General features: G+C 37.6%; 2 protein-coding genes across 12 annotated transcripts in view; one reads left to right on the top strand and one right to left on the bottom strand.

Annotated features, from left to right (window-relative positions):
- Nucleotides 1–27,643, top strand: part of SCAPER (S-phase cyclin A associated protein in the ER) — a 571,361-nt gene that overhangs the window by 83,351 nt on the left and 460,367 nt on the right. For 8 of the 11 annotated variants that reach the window (XM_050799824.1, XM_050799823.1, XM_050799825.1 and 5 more), the window contains 2 exons: nucleotides 23,010–23,110; nucleotides 27,324–27,440. In XM_050799824.1, coding sequence (XP_050655781.1) covers nucleotides 23,010–23,110; nucleotides 27,324–27,440 — 218 coding nt within the window. Of the gene's footprint in view, nucleotides 1–19,049; nucleotides 19,231–23,009; nucleotides 23,111–27,323; nucleotides 27,482–27,643 lie in introns of those variants that run through there. The other 3 variants (XM_050799831.1, XM_050799832.1, XM_050799833.1) reach the window with 3 other exon arrangements.
- The window catches only part of RCN2 (reticulocalbin 2), a 466,582-nt gene that overhangs the window by 136,045 nt on the left and 302,894 nt on the right, over nucleotides 1–27,643 (bottom strand). The gene's annotated exons all lie outside the window — the stretch shown is intronic.

Raw genomic sequence — 27,643 nt, 5'->3', positions numbered from 1 at the left:
ATGTAGGTGATTTAAGTCAAATGAATTTGATTAAAGAATTTGAATTATATTAGTAGAATTGAGGGAAGGAAGCCAACTAAATTTTTAAATTTGTCCTTTTCCTGATTGTTGAAGACTTTTATTACCAGTTTTTTGGCACCAAGGATTACTTTTGAAAGGAAATAAACAATACTTCTTTGTTCAGAAGATTGTTTTAAAGTAGAATGTAACTTTTATGACTAAGGTAAGGGTGGTACTGTGTTTCATTTGTGAATAATTTGGCATATATTCATTATTAGTCTTGGGTCTGATTTCCAAAGTATATGTATGTTTGTTTATTTTATTTTATTTGTATTTATTTTATTGTATTTTAATTTATTTTGTTTTAATTTATTTATTTTATTGTATTTTATTTTGAGATAGAGTTTTGCTCTTGTTGCCCAGGCTGGAGTGATCTGGGCTCACTGGAACCTCTGCTTCCCAAGTTCATGTGATAATCATACCTCAGCCTCCTGAGTAGCTGGGATTATAGGAGCTTGCCACCATGCTTGGCTGATTTTTTGTATTTTTAGTAGAGATGGAGTTTCACCATGTTGGCCGGGCTGGTCTCGATTTCCTGACCTCAGGTGATACTCCCACCTTGGCCTCCCAAAGTGCTGGATACAGGAGTGAGCCACCGCGCCCAGCCTAAAGTGTATCTATGTTTAAAAACACTTATAAGTGAAAAATATTTTTGAGGTTTTTGTAATACAAAGTCAGACTAAGCTGTTGAAAAATAATGTATTTATAATATAAATGATCATTTTTATAGCTGGTTGGTATTTTCTGATTGTCATTTTCTGAGAGTATGGGAAAGTTGTCTTTATAGTAAGGTGAGACTGGTATATCTTTATGGCAAAGTGAAAATGGTATGAGACTGATAAAGCAAATACATTTTAAAGTGTTAAAAATGCAATTAAATGACAACTTTAGCTATTGTACCAATACATATACACTGTCGCATTTGATATCAATTTCTTCTTCTGAGGAATGGAGTGATTAGATTTTAGTGGCCTGTGCTTTTACAATCTTTTCTTCCATAAAATTTTAATTTCCATTTATTTGCATCAGTGATCAGTACCAAAAATTTATCCTTGCCAAGTGTGTAGAGTGTATTGTCACAATAATATAATTTGGGGTCATTTAAAGGAGACAATTAGAATTGGTAATCATTGTGAATGGTGCAATAGGCACAGATGATCTGTTGTCCTAGTTAAGCTGATTTGAATATGATTTTCTGTCAGATCTAGACAATTTAAAATTTATCTTTGGAAGTTCAGTGTCAGTGGAAATGTTACATTTGGTGACAGAAGGCAGATAACCCATCATATGATTGAACACTGGTTTTAAATCGTGCGGAGTTGCCTTAACATATTTAGCTTTGTATTAGCTGCTTAAGAAATGTTGGTAAAACTTTAAACATTTACTTTTTCAAACATGTTTCCTTCTTTCTCTTTCTTTTTTAATGACTTTATTTTTTTAAGACCAGGTTTAGGTTCACAACAAAATTAAGAGGAAGGTAGAGATTTTTCATATAACCCCTGTCCCCATACATGCATAGCCTCCTCCATTATCAATATCATACACCTGAGTAGTATATTTGTTAAAACTGATGAGCCTATGTTGACAAATCATTATCATTCCTAAGTCTGTCGTTTACATTTGTGTTAGTTCTTGGTCTTATACATTTTATGATTTTGGACCACAATGTATGATGAAATGTATCTGCTATTATAATAATATACAGAGTAGTTTCATTGTCCCAAAAATCCCCTGTGCTCTGCCTGTTAATTCTTCCTTAGTTCCCCACCCCTAACACCAGCAGCCACTAATCTTTTTAGTCTCTCTAGTTTTGCTTTTTTCAGAATGTTGTATAGTTGGAATCGTACAGTATGTAACCTCTATTTTTATTTATTACTTTTTTTTAGAGATGAGGGCTTACTGTGTTGCCCAAGCTGGCTTCAAATTCCTGGTTTCAAGAAATTCTCCCACCTCAGCCTCCTGAGTAGCTGGGACTACAGTCATGTAGCACCATGCCTGACTAATTTTTAAAAAATTTTTAGTAGGGATGAAGTCTCACTATGTTGCCCAGGCTGGTCTTCAACTCCTGGGCTCAAGCAGTCATGCTACCTTGGCCTCCCAAAGTGCTGTGATTACAGGTGTGAGCCACTGTGCCTGGCCCCACTGTGGTGTTTTGTTTTGTTTTGAGACAAGGTCTCGCCCTGTCACCCAGGCTGGAGTGTAGTGGCTTGATCAGAGCTCACTGCAGCCTCAACTGCCCAGACTCAAGTGATTCCCCCACCTCAGCCTCTCTAGTAGCTGGGACTGCAGGCATGCACCACTATGCCTGGCTAATTTTCTGTATTTTTTTGTAGAGATGGAGTTTTGCCATGTTCCTCAGGCTTGTCTCGAACTCCTGCGCTCAAGTGATCTCTCCGCACCTCCCAAAGTGCTGGGATTATAGGCATGAGCCACCTTACTTGACCTCCGCCATGTTTTAAAATACTTTGATAGATCATTCTTTTTAGCCATGAACAATATTTCATTTTCTGGATGTACCACAGTTTATTTATTCATTCACGTACTGAAGAACATCTTGGTGGCCTCCAAGTTTTGTCAATTATGAATAAAGTTGCTGTACACATCTGTGTGCAGCTTTTTGTGTGGATGTAAGTTTTTAAATGCCTTTGGGTATTTACTAGGAGTACAGTTGCTGGATCACATGGTAAGAGAAGGTTTAGTTTTGTAAGAAACTGCCAGACTGTCTTCCAAAGTAGCTGTACCATTATGCATTCCCACTGCAATAAAAGAGTGTTCCCGTTGCTCTACATCCTCGTCAGCATTTGCTGTTGTCAGTTTTCTGGATTTTGGTCATGCTAATAGGAGTATAATAATATCTCATTGTTATTTTAATCTGCATTTCCCTGATGACTTATGATGTGGAGCATGTTTTCATATTTTTTTTTCCATTTGTATATCTTCTTTGGTGAAGTGTCTGTTAAGGACTTTGGCTTATTATTTAATCAGATTCTTATTGTTGAGTTTTAAGAGTTTTTTTGTGTGTTTTGGATAACAGTGTCTCTTATATGTCTTTTGCAAATATTTTCTCCCTGTCTGTGGCTTGTCTTATTCTCTCAATATTGTCTTTTACAGAGCAGAAGTTTTTGATTTTAATGAAGTCCAGCTTATCAATTTTTTCATTCATGGATTATGCCTTTGGTGTTGTATCTAACAATTCATTATTGCATCCAAGACCATCTAGGTTTTTTCCCTGTGAGTTATACTTTAGGAGTTGTATAGTTTTGTATTTTACATTTAGGTTTAGGATCCAATTTGAGTTAATTTTTGTGAAGTTGTAAGGTCTGTGTGTAGATTCATTATTTTTTGCATGTGATGTCCCATTTATTCTAGCCTTTGTACTTTAGTCAAAGATCAGCTGATTGTATTTATGTGGGTCTATTTCTGAGCTCTTTGTTTTGTTCCATTGACCTATTGGTGTTTTATACTAGTACCACCCACTTGATTACTGTAGCTTTTTAGTATATCTTGACATTGGGTAGTGTTAGTCTACCAGCTTTGTTCTTCAAAATTGTATTGGCTCTACTGAGTCTTTTGCTTCTGCATATAAACTTTAGAATCAGCTTAACTTGCTGGGATTTTGATTGAGATTGCATTGAATTTATAAATCAGGTTTGAAATAAGTGACTGACATTTTGACAATATTGAGTCATCCTGTCCATGGATTATCTTTCCATTTATTTAGTTTTAAAATTTTTTTATCAGAGTTTTGTTGTTTTCCTAATATAGATCTTATACGTATTTTGTTAGATTTATACCTAAGTATTTCATATTTTGGGGTGTTAATGTAAATAGTACTCTGTTTATTTACATATATATTTGTTATATATATTTGAGATTTATAACATGTTTTAACATACATATATGTAGTGAAATGATTAATGCAGTCTAGCAAATGAACATATCTATCACCTCACAGAGTTACCTTTTTGTGTGTGGTAAGAGTACCAAAACTACTCTTTCAGTGAATTTTTAGTATACAATACATTATTATTAATGCCCTCATGAGTGCCCTCATGCTGTATATTAGATTTGTAGACCTGTTTATTCTACCTAATTAGAAGTTTTTATCCTTTAATCTACATCTCCCTATTTCCTTCCTCCCCCTGACTTTGTTAACCACCCACTGATCATCCCTCTCTTTCTACCTATTTGACTTTGTTTAGATTATATATATATGTATAAATGAGATCATACACTATTTTTCTTTCTAGGTCTGGCTTATTTCACTTAGCATGATGTCCTTGATGTCCTCGAGGTTTATTCATATTGTTGCAAATGTCAGGATCTCCTTTTTAAAGGTGAAATAATATTTCATTGTACAGTCATGTGCTGCATAACAGTGTTTCAGTCAACAGCTGACCACATATACAATGGTGGTTTCGTAAGATTATAATGGACCTGAAAGATTCTTGTCACCTAGTGATATGGCTCTCTTAATGTTGCAGCACAATATATTACTCAGTGTTTGTGATGATGCTGATAGAAACAACCCTATCATGCTACCAGTTGCATGCAAGTATAGTGCATACAGTTGTGTACAGTACACAGTACTTGATGATAATAAATTATGTTACTGGCTTATGTATTTTTATACTATTTATTGTTATTTTAGAATGTATTCCTTCTACTTACAAAAAGAAAGTTAACTGTAAAACAGCCTTTGATAGGTCCTTAGGTGGTATTCCAGGATAAACCATTGTCATCAGGAGACGATGGCTCCATACATGTTATTTTCTTGCTCTTGAAGACCTTGCATTGGGACAGTATGCGGAGGTGGAAGATCCTGATCCTGTGTAGGCCTGGGCTAATGTGTGTGTTTGTGTCTTCATTTTTAACAAAAAAGGTTAAAAAGGAAAAAAATGTTAGATAGAAAAAAGCTTATAGAAGGAGCTTATAAAGATGTTTTTGTACAATTGTACAATGTGTATGTGTTTTATGCTAAGTGTTATTACAAATGTCAGAGTTTAAAAAATACTAAAAGGTTTATAAAGTAAAAAGATTGTAGTAAGCTAAGGTTAATTTATTAGGAAGACAGAAAATTTTTGTATGGATTTTGTATAGTCTAAATGTATAGTTTATGAAGTCTAAGCAGTGTGCAGTAATGTCCTAGGCCTTCACTCACCATTCTCTCTTTTACTTCCTCCCTCACCCTCCCTTACCCAGAGCAACTTTCAGTCCTGTAAACTCCATTCATGGTAAATGCTACAGGTGTATCATTTAAAAAATATTTTACAACATATTTTTACTGTACATTTTCTGTGTTTAGATGCACAAATACTTAACATTGTGTTACTCTTTCCTGTGGTATTCAGTATAGTAACATGCTGTATAGCAGTAGTCCCCAACCTTTTTGGCAACAGAGACCGGTTTTGTGGAAGACAGTGTTTCAACGGACTGAGATCTGTGTGGTAGGGATAGTTTCAGGAAGAAACTCGTCCACCTCAGATGATCAGGCATTAGACTGTCATAAGAAGCACTCAACCTAGATCCTTCACATGTGCAGCTCACAATAGGGTTTGTACTCCTGTGAGAATCTAATGCTGCTCCTAATCTGACAGGAAGTGGAGCTCAGGTGGTAATGCTTACTGGCCCACTGCTCACCTCCTGTTGTGCGGGTCAGGTTCCTGCTCTACAGGTTTGTAGCCTAGGAGCAATAGGGCATACCATATAACTTAGGTGTGTAGTAGGCTATACCATTCAGGTTTTTGTAAGTACACTCTGATGGTCGCACAATGATGAAATTGCCTAATGATGCATTTCTCAGTAAATCTCTGTTGTTAAGTGATGCTTGACTGTATGTGTGTGTGTGTATATATACACCACAGTTTCTTTACACATTTATCCATTGATGGACACTTAAGGTTGTTTCCATATCTTGGCTGTTGTGAATAATGCTGCAAATAAATATAGGAGTGCAGATGTCTGTATGAGGTGCTGATTTCATTTTCTTTGGATATATACTCAGAAGAGGGATTTTTGGGTCATACAGTAGTTGTATTTTTAATTTTTTGAGAAACTTTCATACTGTTTTCCATAATGGTTGTACCAGTTTACATTTCCACAAATAGTGTACAAGGGTTTTCTTCATACCCTGGCCAACAGTTGTTATCTCTTATCTTTTTGATAATAGCTGTTTTAACAGATGTGAGGTGGTATCTTATTGTGGTTTTAATTTGCATTTCCATGATGATTATTGACGTTGAGCACTTTTTCTTATGCTTGTTAGCCATTTTTATGTTTTCTTTGGAAAAAAGCTTCTTCAGGTTCTTTGGCCATTTTTAAATCAGTTATTTGTTTCTTATTACTGAATTGTGTGAGTTCCTTATATAGTTTGGATATTAACCCCTTTCATATACAGGGTTTGCAAATATTTTTCTCAATCTGTAGCCTGCTTTTTCATTCTGTTAAATGTTTTTATTTGTAGTAAAGTTTTCATTTTGATGTAGTCTCACTTGGATATTTTTGCTTTTGTTGCATGAGTTTTTGGTGTGATACCAAAAAAAATATTTTTGAGGTCACTAATAAGGAACTTTTCCTTTTGTTTTCTTCTAGAAGTTTTATAGTTTCAGGTCTCATGTTTACGTCTTTAATCCATTTTGAGTTTGTTGTTGTGTATGGTGTAAGATAAGGGTCTAGTTTCCTTCTTTTACATGTGGTTATTCAGTTTTCCCAACACTATTGAAGAGTTTATCCTTTTCTCATTGTGTTTTCTTGGTGGCCTTGTTGAAAATTAGTTGACCATATATACTTGGGTTTATTTCCGGGCTTTCTGTTATGTTTCATTGTTCTGTTGGTCTTCATGTCTGTATGCCTGTCATTACAGTTTAGATTACTGTTGGTTTGTAGTATAATTTACAGTCAGGAAATGTGATGCCTCCAATTTAATTTTTCTCTCTCCACATTGCTTTGGCTATTTAAAGTTTTTTGTAGTTCCATATAAATTTTAGCATTGTTTTTTCTATTTCTGTGAAAAATGCCAGTACAATTTGGTAGTGATTGCATTGAGCATGTCACTTGGGATAGTATGAATTCTTTTTTTTTTTTTTTGAGACGGAGTCTCGCTCTGTCGCCCAGGCTGGAGTGCAGTGGCGCGATCTCGGCTCACTTCAGCCTCCACCTCCCGGGTTGAAATGATTCTCCTGCCTCAGCCTCCCGGGTATTTAGGATTATAGGCGCCCGGCACCACTCCCAGCTAATTTTTGTATTTTTAGTAGAGACGGGGTTTCACCATGTTGGCCAGGCCGATCTCGAACTCCTGACCTCAAGTAATCTGCCTGCCTCGGCCTCCCAAAGTGCTAGGATTACAGATGTGAGTGACTGCACCCAGACAGTATGAATGTTTTAAAAGTATTAATTTTTACAACCCATAAACAAGGAATAGCTTTCTGTTTATTTGCATCTTCAGTTTCTTTAATCAATGTGGTGTAGTTTTCAGTGTACAGATCTTTCACTTCCTTGGTTATATTATATTTATTCCTAAGTATTTGATTCTTTTGATGCTATTATAAACAGGATTTTGAAAATTTATTTTTAACATAGATGGTTGTTGATGTAAAGAAATGCAGCAGATTTTTTGAATGTTGATTTTTATATCCTGCTACTTTTCTTTTTTTTTTTTTTTTTTTTTTTTTTTTTTTTAAATTTATTTATTATTATTATACTTTAAGTTGTAGGGTACATGTGCATAACGTGCAGGTTTGTTACATATGTATACTTGTGCCATGTTGCTGTGCTGCACCCATCAACTCGTCATTTACATCAGGTATAACTCCCAATGCAATCCCTCCCCCCTCCCCCCTCCCCATGATAGGCCCCGGTGTGTGATGTTCCCCTTCCTGAGTCCGAGTGATCTCATTGTTCAGTTCCCACCTATGAGTGAGAACATGCGGTGTTTGGTTTTCTGTTCTTGTGATAGTTTGCTAAGACTTTTCATTTAGAAGTTCTGCTACAGGTGTGTGTGACACCTGTAGCATTTTCCTGCATATAAAATCAATTCATCTGCAACCATGGATAATTTTACTTCATTATTTCTGACTTGAATGCCTTTTGTTTGTTTCTTTTTTTTTTTTGTCTGATTGCTCTTGCTAGTACTTTCAGTACTACATTGACTAGAAGTGGCAGAGTGGGCATCCTTGCCTGGTACTAGATCTTAGATGAAAAGTGTTTATCATGTTGATATTGATCACTGTTGATTATGATGTTAGCTGTTCGTTTTTCATATATGACTTCTAACTATATTGAGGAAATTTCCTTCTATACCTATTTTATTGAGTTTTTTTTTTAGGTGAAAGGATATTGAACTCTGCCAGATGCTTTTTCTGCGTCTTTTGAGATGATTATATGCTTTATTGCCTATCATCATGCTAATGTGTTCTATCTCATTGATTGATTTGCATGTGTTGAACCATCCTTGCAGCTCAGGGATTAATCTCATTTGGTTATGGTATATTATCTTTTTGATGTATTGTTGAATTTGGTTCCCTAGTATTGAGAAGTTTTGCGTGTATATTCATCACTTTTTGTGTTATCTTTTTCTGACTTTGATATCAGGATGAAATTGATCTCAGGTATGAAACTGAAACTCTTCCCTTAACTTTTTTTTTTTTTCCTGGAAGTATTTAAGAAGGATTGATACTAATTTTTTTGAATGTTTGGTAGAATTCGGCCCTGAAGATACCTGGTTTGGACTTTTCTTCATTGGGAAGTTTTTGATTACTATTTCAGTCATTTTGTTACTGGCATGTTTAGGCTTTCTGTTTCTTCTTAATTCAACTTCCGCATGTTGTATGTTTCTAGGAACATATCCATTTCCTTTAGGTTATATATGTATTGGTATACAATTGTTCATAATCAACTCTTATGATCTTTTATATTTTCAAGGCATCTGTTGTAATGTCCCTTTTTACATTTCTGATGAGTCATCTCTTTTTTTTCACCCTAAGGTTTTGCCATTTTAAAAAATACAACCAACTCTTTGTTTTATTGATGTTTTCCTTTCTTTTTCTTTTCTTTCTTTTTTTTTTTTTTTTTTTTTTTTAGACAGAGTCTCACTCCATCACCCAGGCTGGAGTGCAGTGGCACAGTCGTGGCTCACTGCAACCTCTGCCTCCTAGGTTCAAGTGATTCTCGTGCTCAGCCTCCCGACTAGCTGGAATTACAGGTGCATGGCACCATGTCCAGCTAATTTTTGTTTTTTGTATTTTTTTCTTGAGACGGAGTCTTGCTTTGTTACCCAGGCTGGGGTGCACAATCTTGGCTCACTGCAACTTCTGCCTCCCAGATTGAAGTGATTCGCCCACCTCAGCCTCCTGAGTAGCTGGGATTACAGGTACCTGCCACCACGTCTGGCTAATTTTTGTATTTTTAATAGAGACATGGTTTCACCATGTTGGCCAGGTTGGTCTCGAACTTCTGACCTCAAGTGATCTGCCTGCCTCGGGCTCCCAAAGTGTTAGGATTACAGGCGTGAGCCACCATGCCTGGCTATTGATGTTTTTCTATATTTGCTTTATTTCTATTGTTATCTTTATTATTTTCTTCCTTCTGCTAACTTTGGGTTTAGTTTTTTTTTTTTTTTTTTTTTTTTTTTGAGACGGAGTCTCGCTCTGTTGCCCAGGCTGGAGTGCAGTGGCCAGATCTCAGCTCACTACAAGCTCCGCCTCCCGGGTTTACGCCATTCTCCTGCCTCAGCCTCCCGAGTAGCTGGGACTACAGGCGCCCGCCACCTCGCCCGGCTGGTTTTTTGTACTTTTTAGTAGAGACGGGGTTTCACCGGGTTAGCCAGGATGGTCTCGATCTCCTGACCTTGTGATTCGCCCGTCTCGGCCTCCCAAAGTGCTGGGATTACAGGCTTGAGCCACCGCGCCCGGCCAGTTTGTTTTTATCCTAATTTCTTGAGTTGTAAAGTTAGGTTGTTTATTTGAGATATTTCTTCTTCTTCAATATAGGTACTTATAGCTACAAACCTCCTTTTTATACTGCTTTGCCGCATCACATGTTTTTGTAAGTTCTCTTTTTATCTATTTTTAAGATATTTTAAAAATTTTCTTTTGGTTTCTTTTTTGCCCCAGTGGTTCAAGAGTGTCTCATTTAATTTCCATATTTCTGACTCCTCACTGCCTTTTTTTTCCTTGCTATTATTGATTTCTAGTTTTATTCAGTTGTGGTTGGAAGACATACTTGGTATGATTTTAATTTGTTAAGACTTTTTTGCGACCTAACTTGTTTTGCGATCTGTCCTGAAGAATGTTCTGTGTGCACGTGAGAAAAATGTGTATTTTACTGCTAATTCTATGTTTGTTAAGTTTATTTGGTTTGTGGTGTTCCTTTTTGATTTTTTTTGGTAAATTCTATCTATTATTGAAAGTGAGACACTGAAGTCTTCTATTATTGAATTGCAGTCAATTTCTTCTTTCAGATCCATCAGTATGTGCTTTATTAAGTGCTTTGATGTTAGGTGCAAATATACTTAAAATTGTTGTGTCTTCCTGTTGAATTGACCCTTTTATTGTTATGTAAGGACCTTCATTTCTCTGGAGACAGTTTTTTCCTTACATTCTACTTTGATAATTTAGCCATTTCTACTTTCTTTTGGTTTCCATTTGCTTACAATACCTTTTTCCATCTTTTTCACTTTGTCTCTTTGTGTTTTTGAATCTTAAGGGGCTTCTTGTAGATAGCATATAGCTTGTTTTGTAACCATTCAGTCACACTGTATCTTTTTTATCAGGGAGTTTAGTTTGTTTACATTTAAAATAGTTATTGATAAGGATTTATTACTACATTTTAATTAACTGTTTTGTGTTTGTCTTACGATATTTTTGTCCTTTTTCTCACTTGTTCTCTTCTTTTATGTGTGTGTGTGTTTTTTTTTTTGTATTGCTAGATTTTGATTCCTTTCTCTTTCTTTTGTGTAACTTGTTTAGGCATTTTCTTTGTGGTTACCAGGGTGCTTATGTAAAATATATATATATATATATATATATATTTTTTTTTTTTTTTTGAGACGGAGTCTGGCTCTGTTGACCAGGCTGGAGTGCAGTGGCCGGATCTCAGCTCACTGCAAGCCCCGCCTCCCGGGTTCACGCCATTCTCCTGCCTCAGCCTCCCGAGTAGCTGGGACTACAGGCGCCCGCCACCTCGCCCGGCTAATTTTTTTTGTATTTTAGTAGAGACGGGGTTTCACCGTGTTAGCCAGGATGGTCTCGATCTCCTGAACTCGTGATTCGCCCGTCTCGGCCTCCCAAAGTGCTGGGATTACAGGCTTGAGCCACCGCGCCCGGCCGCTTAAAATATATATATTTTTAATTTAATTTAATTTAATTTATTTTAAAAAATTTTTTCTATTACACTTTAAGTTCTAGGGTACATGTGCACAACGTGCAGGTTTGTTACATGTGTATATATGTGCCATGTTGGGGTACTGTACCCATTAACTTGTCATTTACATTAGGTATATCTCCTAATGCTATCCCTCCCCCCGACCTCCACCCTATGATAGGCCCTGGTGTGGGATATTCCCCTTCCTGTGTCCAAGTGTTCTCATTGTTCAATTCCCACCTATGACTGAGAACATGCGGTGTTTGGTTTTCTGTTCTTGTGATAGTTTGCTGAGAATGATGGTTTCCACCTTCATCCGTGTCCCTACAAAGGACACAAACTCATCCTTTTTTATGGCTGCATAGTATTCCATGGTGTATATGTGCCATATTTTCTTAATCCAGTCTATTATTGATGGACATTTAGGCTGATTCCAAGTCTTTGCTATTGTGAATATTGCCACAATAAACATATATGTGCATGTGTCTTTATATCAGCATGATTTATAATCCTTTGGGTATATACCCAGTAATGGGATCACTGGGTCAAATGCTATTTCTAGTTCTAGATCCTTGAGGAATAGCCACACTGTCATCCACAATGGTTGAACTAGTTTACAGTCCCACCAACAGTGTAAAAGTGTTCCTATTTCTCCACATCCTCTCCAGCACCTGTTGTTTCCTGACTTTTTAATGATCGCCATTCTAACTGGTGTGAGATGGTATCTCATTGTGGTTTTGATGTGCATTTCTCTGATGGCCAGTGATGAGCATTTTTTCATGTGTCTGTTGGCTGCATAAATGTCTTCTTTTGAGAAGTGTCTGTTCATATCCTTCGCCCACTTTTTGATGGGGTTGTTTGTTTCTTTTCTTGTAAATTTGTTTGAGTTCTTTGTAGGTTCTGGGTATTAGCCCTTTGTCAGATAAGTAGATTGCAAAAATTTTCTCCCATTCTGTAGGTTGCCTGTTCACTCTGACGGTAGTTTATTTTGCTGTGCAGAAGCTCTTTAGTTTAATTAGATTTCATTTGTCAGTTTTGGCTTTTGTTGCCATTTCTTTTGGTGTTTTAGTCATGAAGTCCTTGCCGAATGGTATTGCCTAGGTTTTCTTCTAGGGTTTTTATGGTTTTAGGTCTAACATTTAAGTCTCTAATCCATCCTGAATTAATATTCGTATAAGGTGAAAGGAAGGGATCCAATTTCAGCTTTCTACATATGGCTAGCCAGTTTTCCCAGCACCATTTATTAAATAGGGAATCCTTTCCCCATTTCTTGTTTTTGTCCGATTTGTCAAAGATCAGATGTTATAGATGTGTGGTATTATTTCTTAGGGCTCTGTTCTGTTTCTTTGGTCTATATCTCTGTTTTGGTACCAGTACCATGCTGTTTTGGTTACTGTAGCCTTGTAGTATAGTTTGAAGTCAGGTAGCGTGATGCCTCCAGCCTTATTCTTTTTGATTAGGATAGTCTTGGCAATGCAGGCTCTTTTTTGGTTCCATATGGACTTTAAAGTAGTTTATTCCAATTCTGTGAAGAAAGTCATTGGTAGCTTAATGGGAATGGCATTAAATCTACAAATTACCTTGGGCAGTATGGCCATTTTCACGATATTGATTCTTTCTGTCCATAAGCATGGAACGTTCTTCCATTTGTTTGTGTCTTCTTTTATTTTGTTGAGTAGTGGTTTGTAGTTCTCCTTGAAGAGGTCCTTCACATCCCTTGTAAGTTGGATTCCTAGGTATTGTATTCTATCTGAAGCAATTGTGAATGGGAGTTCACTCATGATTTGGCTCTCTGTTTGTCTGTTATTGGTGTATAGGAATGCTTGTGATTTTTGCACATTGATTTTGTATCCTGAGACTTTGCTGAAGTTTCTTATCAGCTTAAGGAGATTTTGGGCTGAGATGATGGAGTTTTCTAAATATACAATCATGTCATCTGCAAACAGGGACAATTTGACTTCTTCTTTTCCTAACTGAATACCCTTTATTTCTTTCTCCTGCCTGATTGCCCTGGCCAGAACTTCCAACACTGTGTTGAATAGGAGCAGTGAGAGAGGGCATCCCTGTCTTGTGCCAGTTTTCAAAGGGAGCGCTTCCAGTTTTTGCCCATTCAGTATGATCTTGGCTGTGGATTTGTCATAAATAGCTCTTATTGTTTTGAGATACGTTCCATCAGTACCGAATTTATTGAGAGTTTTTAGCATGAAGTGCTGTTGAATTTTGTCTAAGGCCCTTTCTGCATCTATTGAGATAATCATGTGGTTTTTATCTTTGGTTCTGTTTATATGCTGGATTATGTTTATTGATTTGTGTATGTTGAACCAGCCTTGCATCCCAGGGATGAAGCTGATTTGGGTGGATAAGCTTTTTGATGGGCTGCTGGATACAGTTTGCCAGTATTTTACTGAGGATTTTTGCATCGATGTTCATCAGGGATATTGGTTCAAAATTCTCTTTTTTTGTTGTGTCTCTGTCAGGCTTTGGTATCAGGATGATGCTGGCCTCATAAAATGAGTTAGGGAGGATTCCCTTTTTTTCTGTTGATTGGAATAGTTTCAGAAGGAATGGTACCAACTCCTCCTTGTACCTCTGATAGTATTCGGCTGTGAATCTGTCTGGTCCTGGACTTTTTTTGGTTGGTAGGCTATTAATTATTGCCTCAATTTCAGAGCCTGTTATTGGTCTATTCAGGGATTCAACTTCTTCCTTGTTTAGTCTTGGGAGAGTGTATGTGTCCATGAATTTATCCATTTCTTCTAGATTTTCTAGTTTATTTGCATAGAGGTGGTTATAGTATTCTCTGATGGTAGCTTGTATTTCTGTGTGGTCGGTGGTGATATCCCCTTTATCATTTTTTTATTGTGTCTATTTGATTCTTCTCTCTTTTCTTCTTTATTAGTCTTGCTAGCGGTCTATCAATTTTGTTGACATTCTAAAAAAACCAGCTCCTAGATTCATTGATTTTTTGAAGGGTTTTTTTGTGTCTCACTCTCCTTCACTTCTGCTCTGATCTTAGTTATTTCTTGCCTTCTGCTAGCTTTTGAATGTATTTGCTCTTGCTTCTCTAGTTCTTTTAATTGTGATGTCAGGGTGCAGATTTTAGATCTTTCCAGTTTTCTCTTGTGGGCATTTAGTGGTATAAATTTCCCTTTACACACTGCTTTAAATGTGTCCCAGAGATTCTGGTATTTTGTGTCTTTGTTCTCATTGGTTTCAAAGAACATCTTTATTTCTGCCTTCATTTCATTATCTACGCGGTAGTCATTCAGGAGCAGGTTGTTCAGTTTCCATGTAGTTGAGTGGTTTTGAGTGAATTTCTTAATCCTGAGTTCTAGTTTGATTGCACTGAGGTCTAAGAAACAGTTTGTTATCATTTCTGTTCTTTTATGTTTGCTGAGGAGTGCTTTACTTCCAACTATGTGGTCAGTTTTGGAATAAGTGTGATGTGGTGCTGAGAAGAATGTATATTCTGTTGATTTGGGGTGGAGAGTTCTGTAGATGTCTATTAGGTCTGCTTGCTGCAGAGCTGATTTCAATTCCTGGATATCCTTGTTAGCTTTCTGTCTTGTTGATCTGTTTAATATTGACAGTGGGGTGTTAAAGTCTCCCATTATTATTGAGTGGGAGTCTAAGTCTCTTTGTAAGTTTCTAAGGACTTGCTGTATGAATCTGGGTGCTCCTGTATTGGGTGCATATATATTTAGGATAGTTAGCTCTTCTTGTTGAATTGATCCCTTTACCATTATATAATGGCCTTCTTTGTCTCTTTTGATCTTTGATGCTTTAAAGTCTGTTTTATCAGAGACTAGTATTGCAACCCCTGCTTTTTTTTGTTCTCCATTTGCTTGGTAGATCTTCCTCCATCCCTTTATTTTGAGCCTATGTGTGTCTCTGCATGTCAAATGGGTCTCCTGAATACAGCAAACTGATGGGTCTTGACTCTTTATCCAGTTTGCCAGTCTGTGTCTTTTAATTGGAGCATTTAGTCCATTTACATTTAAGGTTAAGATTGTTATGTGTGAACTTGATCCTGCCATTATGATATTAACTGGTTATTTTGCTCGTTAGTTGATGCAGTTTCTTCCTAGCCTCGATGGTCTTTACATTTTGGCATGTTTTTGCAATGGCTGGTACCGGTTGTTCCTTTCCACGTTTAGTGCTTCCTTCAGGGTCTCTTGTAAGGCAGGCCTAGTGGTGACAAAATCTCTACGCATTTGCTTATCTGTAAAGGATTTTATTTCTCCTTCACTTATGAAACTTAGTTTGGCTGGATACGAAATTCTGGGTTGAAAATTCTTTTCTTTAAGAATGTTGAATATTGGCCCCCACTCTCTTCTGGCTTGGAGAGTTTCTGCCGAGAGATCTGCTGTTAGTCTGATGGGCTTCCCTTTGTGGGTAACCCGACCTTTCTCTCTGGCTGCCCTTAAGATTTTTTCCTTCATTTCAACTTTGGTGAATCTGGCAATTATGTGTCTTGAAGTTGCTCTTCTCGAGGAGTATCTTTGAGGCGTTCTCTGTATTTCCTGAATTTGAATGTTGGCCTGCCCTACTAGGTTGGGGAAGTTCTCCTGGATGATATCCTGAAGAGTGTTTTCCAACTTGGTTCCATTTTCCTCCTCACTTTCCAGCACCCCAATCAGACGTAGATTTGGTCTTTTTACATAATCCCATATTTCTTGCAGGCTTTGTTCATTTCTTTTTCTTTTTTCTTTAGATTTCTCTTCTCGCTCTCTTTCATTCATTTGATCCTCAGTCGCTGATACTCTTTCTTCCAGTTGATCGAGTCGGTTACTGAAGCTTGTGCATTTGTCACGTATTTCTCGTGTCATGGTTTTCACTTCTGTCAGTTCGTTTATGGCCTTCTCTGCATTAATTATTCTGGTTATCAATTCTTCCACTCTTTTTTCAAGATTTTTAGTGTCTTTGCACTGGGTACGTAATTCTTTCTTTAGCTCTGAGAAGTTTGGTGGACTGAAGCCTTCTTCTCTCATCTTGTCAAAGTCATTCTCCGTCCAGCTTTGATCCATTGCTGGCGATGAGCTGCGTTCCTTTGGAGGGGGAGATACGCTCTTAGTTTTTGAAATTCCAGCTTTTCTGCCCTGCTTTTTCCCCATCTTTGTGGTTTTATCTGCCTCTGATCTTTGATGATGGTGATATACTGATGGGGTTTTGGTGTGTGTGTCCTTCCTGTTTGTAAGTTTTCCTTCTAACAGTCAGGACCCTCAGCTGTAGGTCTGTTGGAGATTGCTTGAGGTCCACTCCAGACCCTGTTTGCCTGGGTATCAGCAGCAGAGTTGCAGAAGACAAAATATTGCTGAACAGCGAGTGCTGCTGTCTGATTCTTGCTTTGGAAGCTTCCTCTCAGGGGTATACCCCACCGTGTGAGGTGTGAGGTGTTGGTCTGCACCTAGTCGGGGATGTCTCCCAGTTAGGCTACTCAGGGGTCAGGGACCCACTTGAGCAGGCAATCTGTCCGTTCTCAGATCTCAACCTCCGTGCTGGGAGATCCACTGCTCTCTTCAAAGCTGTTAGACAGCTGTCAGACTCCACCCAGAGGTGGAGTCTACAGCGACAGGCAGGCTTCCTTGAGGTGTGGTGGGCTCCACCAGTTCGAGCTTCCTGGTGGCTTTGTTTACCTACTTAAGCCTCAGCAATGGCGGGCGCCCCTCCCCCAGCCTCGCTGCTGCCTTGAGGTTAGATGGCAGACTGCTGTGCTAGCAGTGAGGGAGGCTCTGTGGGCGTGGGTCCCTCCCGGCCAGGTGTAGGATATAATCTCCTAGTGTGCCCGTTTGGTAAGACCCTTGGTAAAGCGCAGTATTGGGGTGGGAGTTACCTGATTTTCCAGGTGTTGTGTGTCTCAGTTCCCCTGGCTAGGAAAAGGGATTCCCTTCCCCCTTCCACTTCCCAGGTGAGGCGATGCCTCGCCCTGCTTCAGCTCTCGTTGGTTGGGCTGCAGCAGCTGACCAGCACCGATTGTCTGGCACTCCCTAGTGAGCTGAACCCAGTACCTCAGTTGAAAATGCAGAAATCACCTGTTTTCTGCGTCGCTTGCGCTGGGAGCTGGAGACTGAAGCTGTTCCTATTCGGCCATCTTGCTCCGCCCCTCCATAAATATTTTTAATAATTTTATCTCTTATCTTTTATAATAGGATTATAATTGATATGCCCACCACTGTTATAGTCATAAAATGTTCTTTTATTCTTTATATATTTCGTTTTCCAGTGAATTTCTTACTTATGCTTTCATGTTGGTGTTTAGTTTCTTTTTATTTCAATGTGAACAACCTTTTTAGCTTTTCTCGTAAATCCGGTATAGTAGTGATTAACTCCCTCAGCTTTTTTTGGTCTTTGAAAGTCTTTATCACTAATTTATTTTTGAAGGACAGATTTTCTGGGTATAGTTTTTTTGGTTGATACTTTCTTTTTTGTTCAGTACTTTGAATTTATCATTTCAGCCTTTATGGGTTGCAAAGTTTCTGCTAAAAATCTACTGATAGTGTTATGGGGGCCTCTGTGTGTGTAATAAGTAACTTTTGTTTTACTGCTTTCATAATTCTGTCTTTGCCTTTAACTTTTGACAATATGATTATAATGTGTCTCAGTGTAGATATCTCTGGATTCATCTAGTTTGTTACTTGGGCTTTCTGGATTTTGATTTCTAGTTCCTCTCCCAGGTTTGGGAAGTTTTCAACCATCATTACTTTGAATAAGCCTTCTGTCACTTTCTCTTCTTCTTTTCTAATTCCAATAATGCATATTTAGTTCTGCTTGATGCTGCTCTGTAAGTCCCTTTAGCTTTCTTTACTCTTTTTCATTTTTTCCTTTTGTTCCTCATCTTAAATGATTTCTGATGACCTGTCTTAGAGTTCCTGATTATTCTTCTGCTTAATCTAGTCTGCCGTTTAACCCTTGTATTAAAATTTTCAGTTGAATATTATATTCTTCAGCTATATGATTTCTGTTTGGTACTTTTTGTATTTTCTGTCCCTTGGCAGAAATTTTTAGCTAGTTTTATGCATTACTCCTTCAGACCTTGATGAACTTCTTTATGACTGTTCTTTTGAGTTCTCTATGTGATAAGTCACATATTGGCAGTTAATTAGGATCAGTTTCTGGAGGTTTATCTTACTCTTTTATTTGGAACTTATATACCTGTTTCTTCATTTTCTTTGACGCTTAGTGTTTGTTTCTGTGCATTAGGTAAGGCAACTGCCTTTCCTAGTCTTGTCATACTGGCCTTGGGTAGGAGATGGATCTTACCTGTCAGTTCAGCTAGTTATTCTAGGTGCCTCTCAAACCTTTGTGCTGATCTAAACTGCAGTCTTTGTTCTTAGTGGCCCCCAGATTAGGGTATGCCAAGTCCTGTTAGTATCCTGAGACAAGCAAGTTAGAAATCCATCTCTCAAGATCCAGCTGGAAAAGTTGGGGGTATTAAATGTGTGTTCCAGTTTCTCGTTTCTCAGGGAGTAGCTAGGAGCTGGAGTTTTTCTCTCATTTTGTTTAAGCTGGGGAGAGGATCTGCAGTGATGCCATATTCTTGTTCAGACTGCACAGTCATTTGACCCATTGCTTTGTACTTTGTTGCTCCCAGGGGCCTGACAGATGCCTAATCTATCTTCTCTTGGAGATAGGCAGGTTAACTGGAGACTTGGCTTTATCTCTGGAGCATGCCAGCAGGTGAAGTTGTGGATAGTCCCCACATGCATATTTGTGGTCCCAGAAGACTGCTAATTTCCTGCAGTTTCAGTTCCCAGATGGAGGCTAAGTAATGCCTGATCTACAGGTAGCAGCTGGAGAAGTCAGGACTTTAAGGTATGTAGTCAGTCTCCTTTAGGGAGAAACTGGGAGTCAGGAGTTTTTGCTTTTTAGCTCAGTGCTGACCTTGGGAGGCTGTCTGCTGGAACTCTACCTGTTTAAAAAGCAGCTCTTTGCTCTTTGTAGTTTAGGGAGATTCACAAATGCAGAGCCTCAACTCCCAGGGCTAGGTGATTTAGGTGCCAGTCCTTTGGGTGGGAGCTGTAAAAGTTGGGGCATGCCATGTACATGCAAACTCCTTCCAGGGAAAATCTGCAGACCTAGTTTTATTGCTGGAGCAAGGCTGGGGGTGGGTGTGGGGATGAAGGGGAGAAGGGGCAGGAGGTACCCATAAGCCCCTTGAGGCTTCTGGAGGCCTGTTGTTTACCTGCTCCACTGGCTTCCAGATGCAGGCTAGTTATAAGCCCAAACCCTCAGGCTGCAGCTGGAAAAGTGTGCAGACAAACCCTTTCTGTGGAGAAACTGGGGGCTAGTAGTTTTGGCCCGTTTTCTCTTTTCTGTACCCAGGGAGGTAGCTGCTGAAAGTGCTCACACACCCGTTGAAAATCACCTCTTTATTCTCTGTGATCCCTGGAGACTCAGAATACTGAGTCCCTTCTGCTGTCAGCTAGGTGATTTGGGTATCTAAAATTCTCTGTTTGGATTCATGGAAGTTGGGATGCTATCTGTGAAGTTGGACCACATATAGTGGGAGAACTGGGATTCCTTTTGTACAATGAAAGTTTACACAAAAAGTATTAATTCTTAGAAAAACAATAAAAACGGACATAAGTAATTGAAAACCTATGTCACTTTGTAACTATTAACTGAGTTTATAATTAAAAATACCCATCCCCCAAATAATTCCCAACTTTAGTGATTTTTCCAGTGAATTCTTCTAAACACTGAAGTTAAAAATAATGTTAGTTAAGCAATATTTTTTACAAATACAGACATAAAAATTCTCAACAAAGTAATAGCAAACCAAATCTAGCAGTACATGAAAAGGTCTGTAACATCATGACCCAGTGGGATTTAGTCCAGGAAGGTAAGAGTGGGTTGAGCATATGAAAATCAATAAACATAATAGAATATATTAATAGAATGAATGGAAAAAGATCACAGATTATCTCGGTTGGTGGAGAAAAGGCATTTGACAAAAGCCAATACCATTTCATGATAAAAACATTCAATAGGGAAATTCCTTAATCTGATAAAGAGTATCTACGAAAAATCCACAGTTAATGTCATGGTTAATAGTGAAAGACTGAAAGCTTTCCCATCTAAGATCAGGAACAAGACAGTGATGTCTTGTCTTGCCACTTACACTCAATATTGTACTAAAGGTTCTAGGCAGGGCAATTAGACAAGAAAACATAATAGAAAACATCTAGATGGAAAGGAAGAAGTAAAACTGTACTTGCAGATGACATGATTCTATATATAAAGAACTCTAAAAGACACCTGCCCCCCAATTATTAGAGCTAATAAACAAGTTTAGCAAAATTACAGGATACAAGATGGACACTCAAAAATCAGTTGTATTTTTATACACTGGGAATAAACAATCCAAAAACGAAATTAAGAAAGCAGTTACATTAAAATAACATCAAAAACAATAAAATGTTTAGGCATAAATTTAACTAAAGTAGTACAAGATGTACACACAAACTATAAAATATAATTGAAAGAAACTATGAAAAATCATTGTAAGAAATAAGAGAAACCTAATTAAAGGAAAAGATATTCAAAATTCATGAACAGAAGACTTCATAGTGTTAAGGTGGCTGTATTTCCCAAAGTGATACCCAGATTCAATGCAATACCTATGAACATTCCAATTGCTCCCTTCCCCCTTTTTGGCAGAAATGAACAAGTGGATCTTAAATTCATATGGGGATGCAAGTATATAGGATAGCCAAAATAGTCTTGAAAAAGAACAAAGTTTGAGGACCTAGACCCCCTGAATTTAAAACTTAGTAAAAAACCACAATAATCAAATTCTGTGGTACTGGCAGTAGGATAGATATATGGATCAATGAAATAGATTTTAAATCCTTGGAATAAATTCATACATCTGTGTATGAATTTTATTTTTGACATGAGTGCCAGAACCATTTGATGGGGGAAAGAATAGTATTTTCAACAATGGTGTTAGGACACCTGGATATCTGTATGCAACAAACGAATTTGGATTTTTACCTCACACTGTATACAAAAATTAACTGAATACAGTTTAAAGCCTAAATGTAAGAACTGAAAGTATAATACTCTTTGAAGAAAACATACACATCTTTGTGACCTCGGACTATGACACCCAAAGCCAGAGAAAAAATAAATTGAGCTTTATCAAAATTAAAAACTTTTGTGTGTCAAAAGATACTATCAAATGGAAAAATTACCCACATAATGGGACAAGATATTTGTCAACCATATGGTTGATGAAGGTCTAATATCTAGAATGTCTAAAGAACTTTACAGCTCAACAATAAAAAGGACAAATAACTCAGTAAAAAAGGGCAAAGGATTTGAATAGACATTTCTTTTAAGATATACAAATGTCGTCTGGGTGCAGTGGCTCTCACACCTGTAATCCCAGCACTTTGGGAGGCTGAAGCAGGTGGATCACGAGGTCAGGAGATCGAGACCATCCTGGCTAACACAGTGAAACTCCATCTCTACTAAAAATACAAAAAATTAGCCAGGGGTGGTAGCACCTGTCTGTAATCCCAGCTACTTGGGAGGCTGAGGCAGGAGAATCGCTTGAACCTGGGAGGTGGAGGTTGCAGGGAGCCGAGATGCTGAGAGAGCACGCCACTGCATTCCAGCCTGGGTGACAGAGCAAGACTCCGTCTCAAAAAAACGAACAAACAAACAAAAAAAAAGGTAAACAAATGTCTAATGTACATGAAAAGCACAAAGTTATTAGTCATCAGAGAAATGCACATAACTCCCAATGATAGCACTTCACACTCATTTAGGATGACTAGAATAAAAAAGTCAGAAAGCAGCAAGTTTTGGCAAGGATGTGAAGAATATGGAACTCTCATAAATTGCTGCTGGGAATGTAAAATGATGCAGCAGCTGTGGAAAAAAGTTTGGTAGTTAAGAGTTATCATATGACTCAGCAAATCCACTTCTAGGTATATACTCAAGAGAATTGAAAACATGTTCACAGAAAAACCTGGATACAAATTTTTATAACAGCAGTTTTCATAATAAACAAAAAGTAGAAACAACCCAAATATTAACTGATAAATGAATAAACAGATATACTATATTCATGCAGTCATTCAGCCATAAAAAGAAATGAAGTACTGATATATGCTACCAGATGGTCGAACCTTGAAAAACATTGCCAATTTTTAATATTATTATTATTCTTTAAAGATGGCATCTTATTATCTTGCCCAGGCTGGTCTTGAACTCCTGGGCTTAAGCAATTCTCCTGCCTCAGCCTCTGGAGTGACTGGGACTGCAAGTGTGCAGCTGGATTTATATTTAGTGTACTTTTCTGTATATTAAAGTTCATAATAAAAAGGTTGAAAGGATGGCTATTGGGGGAGGTTTTGAGAAGGAACATGAATATCATTTCTTGGTCTTTAGACTTTCAACCTGTTATATTTCTTATTATCTTACCAAACAGAATGAAAAAAAAACCTATATCAGTAACTTATGCAGCTTTTTCATTGAACAGTATAATGTAAAAACTAATTCTTAAGTTCACTCTCTTTTTTTCTTCAAAGGTTTTAGTCTCAGAGTGGAATTTAATGTTTTTTTTTGTTTGTTTCTTTTAGGAGGTGCTAATGATGCTGGATAACTATGTAAGAGATTTCAAAGCATTGATTGACTGGATTCAGCTTCAGGAAAAGCTAGAGAAGACAGATGCTCAAAGCAGGTAATGAGCTCTCTGGTCTCAATATTCCTATCATTCAGCAGTTTCAATAGCAATCATTGAAACTGACAGTAAAGTTAACCTCATATTGACTTGAAACTTGTAAAAATCTAAAAGGTGCTGCATTTCTCATTCAATTAAATAACAAATGTTTATTGGATATTTATCAGTGGGTATTAATTGGGTATTATCACTTTATTCAGTACAGAGATTTGTTGAATGTGACACATTTACTACTCATGGAATCTATAGCCTGAGTGTGATAAAAATAGAACTTAGTGCAAAAGACTATTATGGTTCTTCAGAGAAGGACAAATGTATTTTGGATTATAGATCAGGGAAGATTTCAGGAGGATCTCGAACTGTTTGAAGGATGGGATGGATTTTACCAGCTGGTTGGCCATTTCAGTGAAGGGAATACATTTAAACAGCTGTGTAAGCGTAGGGCATGTGCGAAGTCCAGGTAGTAAGGAAAGATACAGTATTTCTTCTTAATGTATTAGGCAATGAGGAAAATTGATGATTTTTGATTAGGGGAATAATACGAGATCAAAGCTCCTTTAGAAAGATTCATTTGGAATCACCACATAGTATCTGAGTGCTGTGTGCCAAGCTCTCTGACTTTGTGGTCAAGAGGAGAGATGCAGTCCCTGCCCTCATGAAGTATGTAGTACGTGCTATGGCCTGAATGTGCCTTCCCAAAATTCATATGTTGAAATTTAATCACCAATGTGATAGTATTAAGAGGTGGGGGCTTTAGGAGGTAGTTAAGTTGGGAAGGTGGAGCCCTCATGAATGGGATTAATGAATGGGATTAGTGACATATAAAAGAAGTGGGAGCTATTACGCCTCCACCATGTGAGGACACAGCTAAAAGATGATCTTTATAAGGAACAGAGTTCGTATCAGACATTGAATCTGCTGGCACCTTGATTTTGTACTTCCCAGCATCCAGAACTGTGAGAAATAAATTTCTTATTGTTGTTTATAAATTACCCAGTCATAAGGTATTTTGTTGTAGCAGCCTGGATGGACTAAGTGCATTTCTAATAGGAAAGACTGATGTTAAGTAAGTATAAATGTGCCAAGTGTCATCAAGAAGAAATACAGCTTTCTCTATGACTATGAGAAAAAGTACCCTTAACCAGTTTGCTAAGTCCAGCCAGGAAGGCTTACCTGAGGAGGTGACATTTAAATTGGGACAGAATTATTAAGTAGGAGTTAGACAAAGAGAAAAGAGTAATTCGAGATAATGCTAACAGCATGTGTGATGTCTTTGAAGTGGAAGGGAGCACAGTGTAATCAAGGAATTTAGTAAGGCAGGAGTGAAAAGAACAAGGGGAGAGTAGCATGAGATGAACCTACAGAGCTAGGCTAGGACCACATTGTGTAGAGCTCTGTAGAAATAATAAGGGATTTAGATTTGACTTTGAGCCAATAAAGGGTTTTAAAGTAGGGAATTGACATATTAGAATTATGTTTTTAAAAGATCATTTTGGCTGCCATGTGGGAAGGTTGAGATACAGCAATGTAGTTTAGAGATAATGGCTACTCAGATTAAGGTAGTAACAGTAAGGAGTATTAGATACTCCAGAGATAGATAACCAGATGGACTTAGTATTATTTTGGTTATGTACAAAGGCAAAATAGCAGTTTAGTTTAGACATCTAAGTAATTCCTAAACTCTGGTAAACTTGCCAAGTCACATGGAGCTACAAGGCTGCTTTTTTTTTTTCCCTCCTCCAGAGCGAATAGGCCTATCCTGCCTCTTTGCCTTGGATTTAATCTTGGTTCAATCTTAGTGGGTGAAACTATCCAGTAAAAAAGGCATCTTTTGTCTCATAGTAATGTGTCAGCCCTACAGTAGGCAGGCAGAACCAGTAGGGTAAAGGAATTCCAAGACAGAAATCCAGAAGGGCTGGATTCCCGGGAAACCAAATCTAGGGAAACTAAGATAGGTTGATCCTTTTAACATTTTTGTTTCTCACAGTAAAATTTTTGATAGTTTTTTAGTGCCTACTTCATCCACAGTCCCTGGGTGGGTCAGGCCTAAATGTCTTTGTTTGTACTAAGCTATTTTACCCTTACCCTTGGTAATAGGTGATTGGATCTGGGGTTTCATTCTTTCACTGGGTTGAACCAAGCTAAGAGATCATCATGCTGATTTGGGACTTGTGGTTATATTGTCGCTTGTGACAACAAGCAGAGTAAAACAGGTTGGGGAAAAAAAAAGGGCATAGGTTTACAGAGAGAAACAGAAATGATGTGGCCTTTGAGAGCCTATACCGGCCCTAATCCTTGCGAGCCCTAATTGTAGTCTCCCCCAACTTTTGGATGTCTTTGACCTTGTACAGTTTATATCCTTACAATAAATCTTTATTTTCTTTTTCTTTTCATTTTTTAAATTTAACTTGATTGAGTTTGTTTATTGTATCCAAAGAAGGTCTATAATGTAATCAACAATACATTAAAAAAATAGATTCTTTTTGTGCTTGCAAAATTCGATTACCTATTAGTGACTGTTTTGAGGATTGTATTGGGAAAGATACATAAGCCAAACCCAAGCTTAACAGAGTGGTTACCATTCCTCTCTTGGCACTGTGGTTCAAAAATATACCTGAGGCATCCTTTTTTTTTTTTTCCTTGGAGACAGAGTCTTACTCTGTAACCCAGGCTGGAGTGCAGTGGTGCCATCTTGGCTCACTACAACCTCCACCTTCCACTTTTAAGGCTCAGCTTCCCAAGTAGCTGGGATTACAGGCACCCACCACCACACCCAGCTAATTTTTGTATTTTTAGTAGACACAGGGTTTCACCGTGTTGACTAGGCTAGGCTCGAACTCCTGACCTCAAGTGATCTGTCCTCCTTGGCCTCCCAGAGTTCTGGGATTACAGGAATGGGCCACCATGCCCGGCTGAAGCATCCCTTTTACTTTTGCCAGTTATCAGCACTTCTCTTCGTTGCCTCATGAGACAGCACCTGTATATGGAAAGCAGTCTTAAAATGCTCTGTAGATGGCATTATCCATCTTGCATTCTTCAAATCATGCATCCAAATTTATTTTGGCTAGCCTTGAGATTTAAATGTAAAAACTGTAGTTGTATATGTTTAAAGAAAAAATAGAGGTAAATATTTATATATTTGTTTTGCATATGAGGACTTTGTAAGACAAAGGCAGACATTACAAAGAAAAATATTGATACACTGATTAAATAGGAAGAAAACAAATGTTTCCAAATACAGAGGAAAAATTAAAGGCAAAATAGTTGTATCACCAATGCCAATGGATTTGTAGCCATAAGAGTTGTAGTAAACTATTTCAAATTAATCAGAAAATGGTGCCAATCCCAGTGGAAAAAATGAGGGAAAGATACCAACATGTGAATCCCAAATGAAGAAATTCAGATGACTGGTTAAAAAGTTCAGTTTCACTAGTAATGATAATAAACATATAATTTAGAAAACAAAGACAGTGAAATACCATTTGCCAGTGAAATTTTTAAAAGCAGATATCAACAGTTGGCAAGATTGAAAGGAAATGGAGAGTAAGACACAGGGATACCCATGGGAGTTATGGGGATCTGATTGAGGGCATATTATGCATCCTGTAAGCCAGTTGGTTGTGGGGCCAATGAAGGAGGAGTAGACGTTAAGTTACATGTCTTAGCTTTCCCAGCAAAGAGCAGTGAAATCTTTCTTAGCTTTCCCAGCAAAGAGCAGTGAAATCCTACTCTCATGAGTGATTAAGAGGTGGAGGAAGGACATTTTATATTTTCCTACTCTTCATTTAACCCTTACCATATTCTTTCTTTTGATACGTGTTTCACAAACTCTCCAGGACATCAGAGACAAGTAGATTGAAGTAGTAGTATCATTGCCTTTTTAATATTTTTTTAGCTGGGCTTGTGGAAGCTTATAAATCATAAGTAATGTATCTCATATCCCTGTAACTCCATGACCTTTTTGAGGTAATTGGAGTAGTGTTGCTGTGCTGCAGTCGATAGAAAATCCTGAACCATTTATCAACTATGATTTCTCACTGGTAGTATGATAACTTTCTGGTAATCAATGCTCTAGGGGAAAATTTGCACATGTTCTGATTTTTTTTTGTTGTTGAAAAGTAGGATTAGTTTTTCACCCACTAACAACTAAGAGAAAAGATTGTTTCTCCCTTTTCTCTGTTAATTTAATCTGGTTTATATATTGAATTGGCAGACCAACATCATTGGCATGGGAAGTAAAGAAGATGTCTCCGGGACGCCATGTGATTCCAAGTCCATCAACAGATAGAATAAATGTAACATCAAATGCTCGACGAAGCTTAAATTTTGGGTGAGATGAACGAAGAAAAAACTACTAAGACTTGCATTACAGTAAATTATTTTCTTAGTTATAGTATTATGATTCTGATATTCTATTATAAAAATATCCATGTATATGTTACGCAGAATACTGTATACAGGTTCTGACACTTAGGAGGGGAACACTGTGTGTTGGTTAGCAATCCCAGGGGAGGATTCTAAACATCTCATCAA

This window comes from Macaca thibetana, chromosome 7 (genome assembly GCF_024542745.1).
Source record: "Macaca thibetana thibetana isolate TM-01 chromosome 7, ASM2454274v1, whole genome shotgun sequence".
Lineage (NCBI taxonomy): Eukaryota > Metazoa > Chordata > Mammalia > Primates > Cercopithecidae > Macaca > Macaca thibetana.
This window is presented reverse-complemented; position numbering and strand designations above follow the sequence as displayed.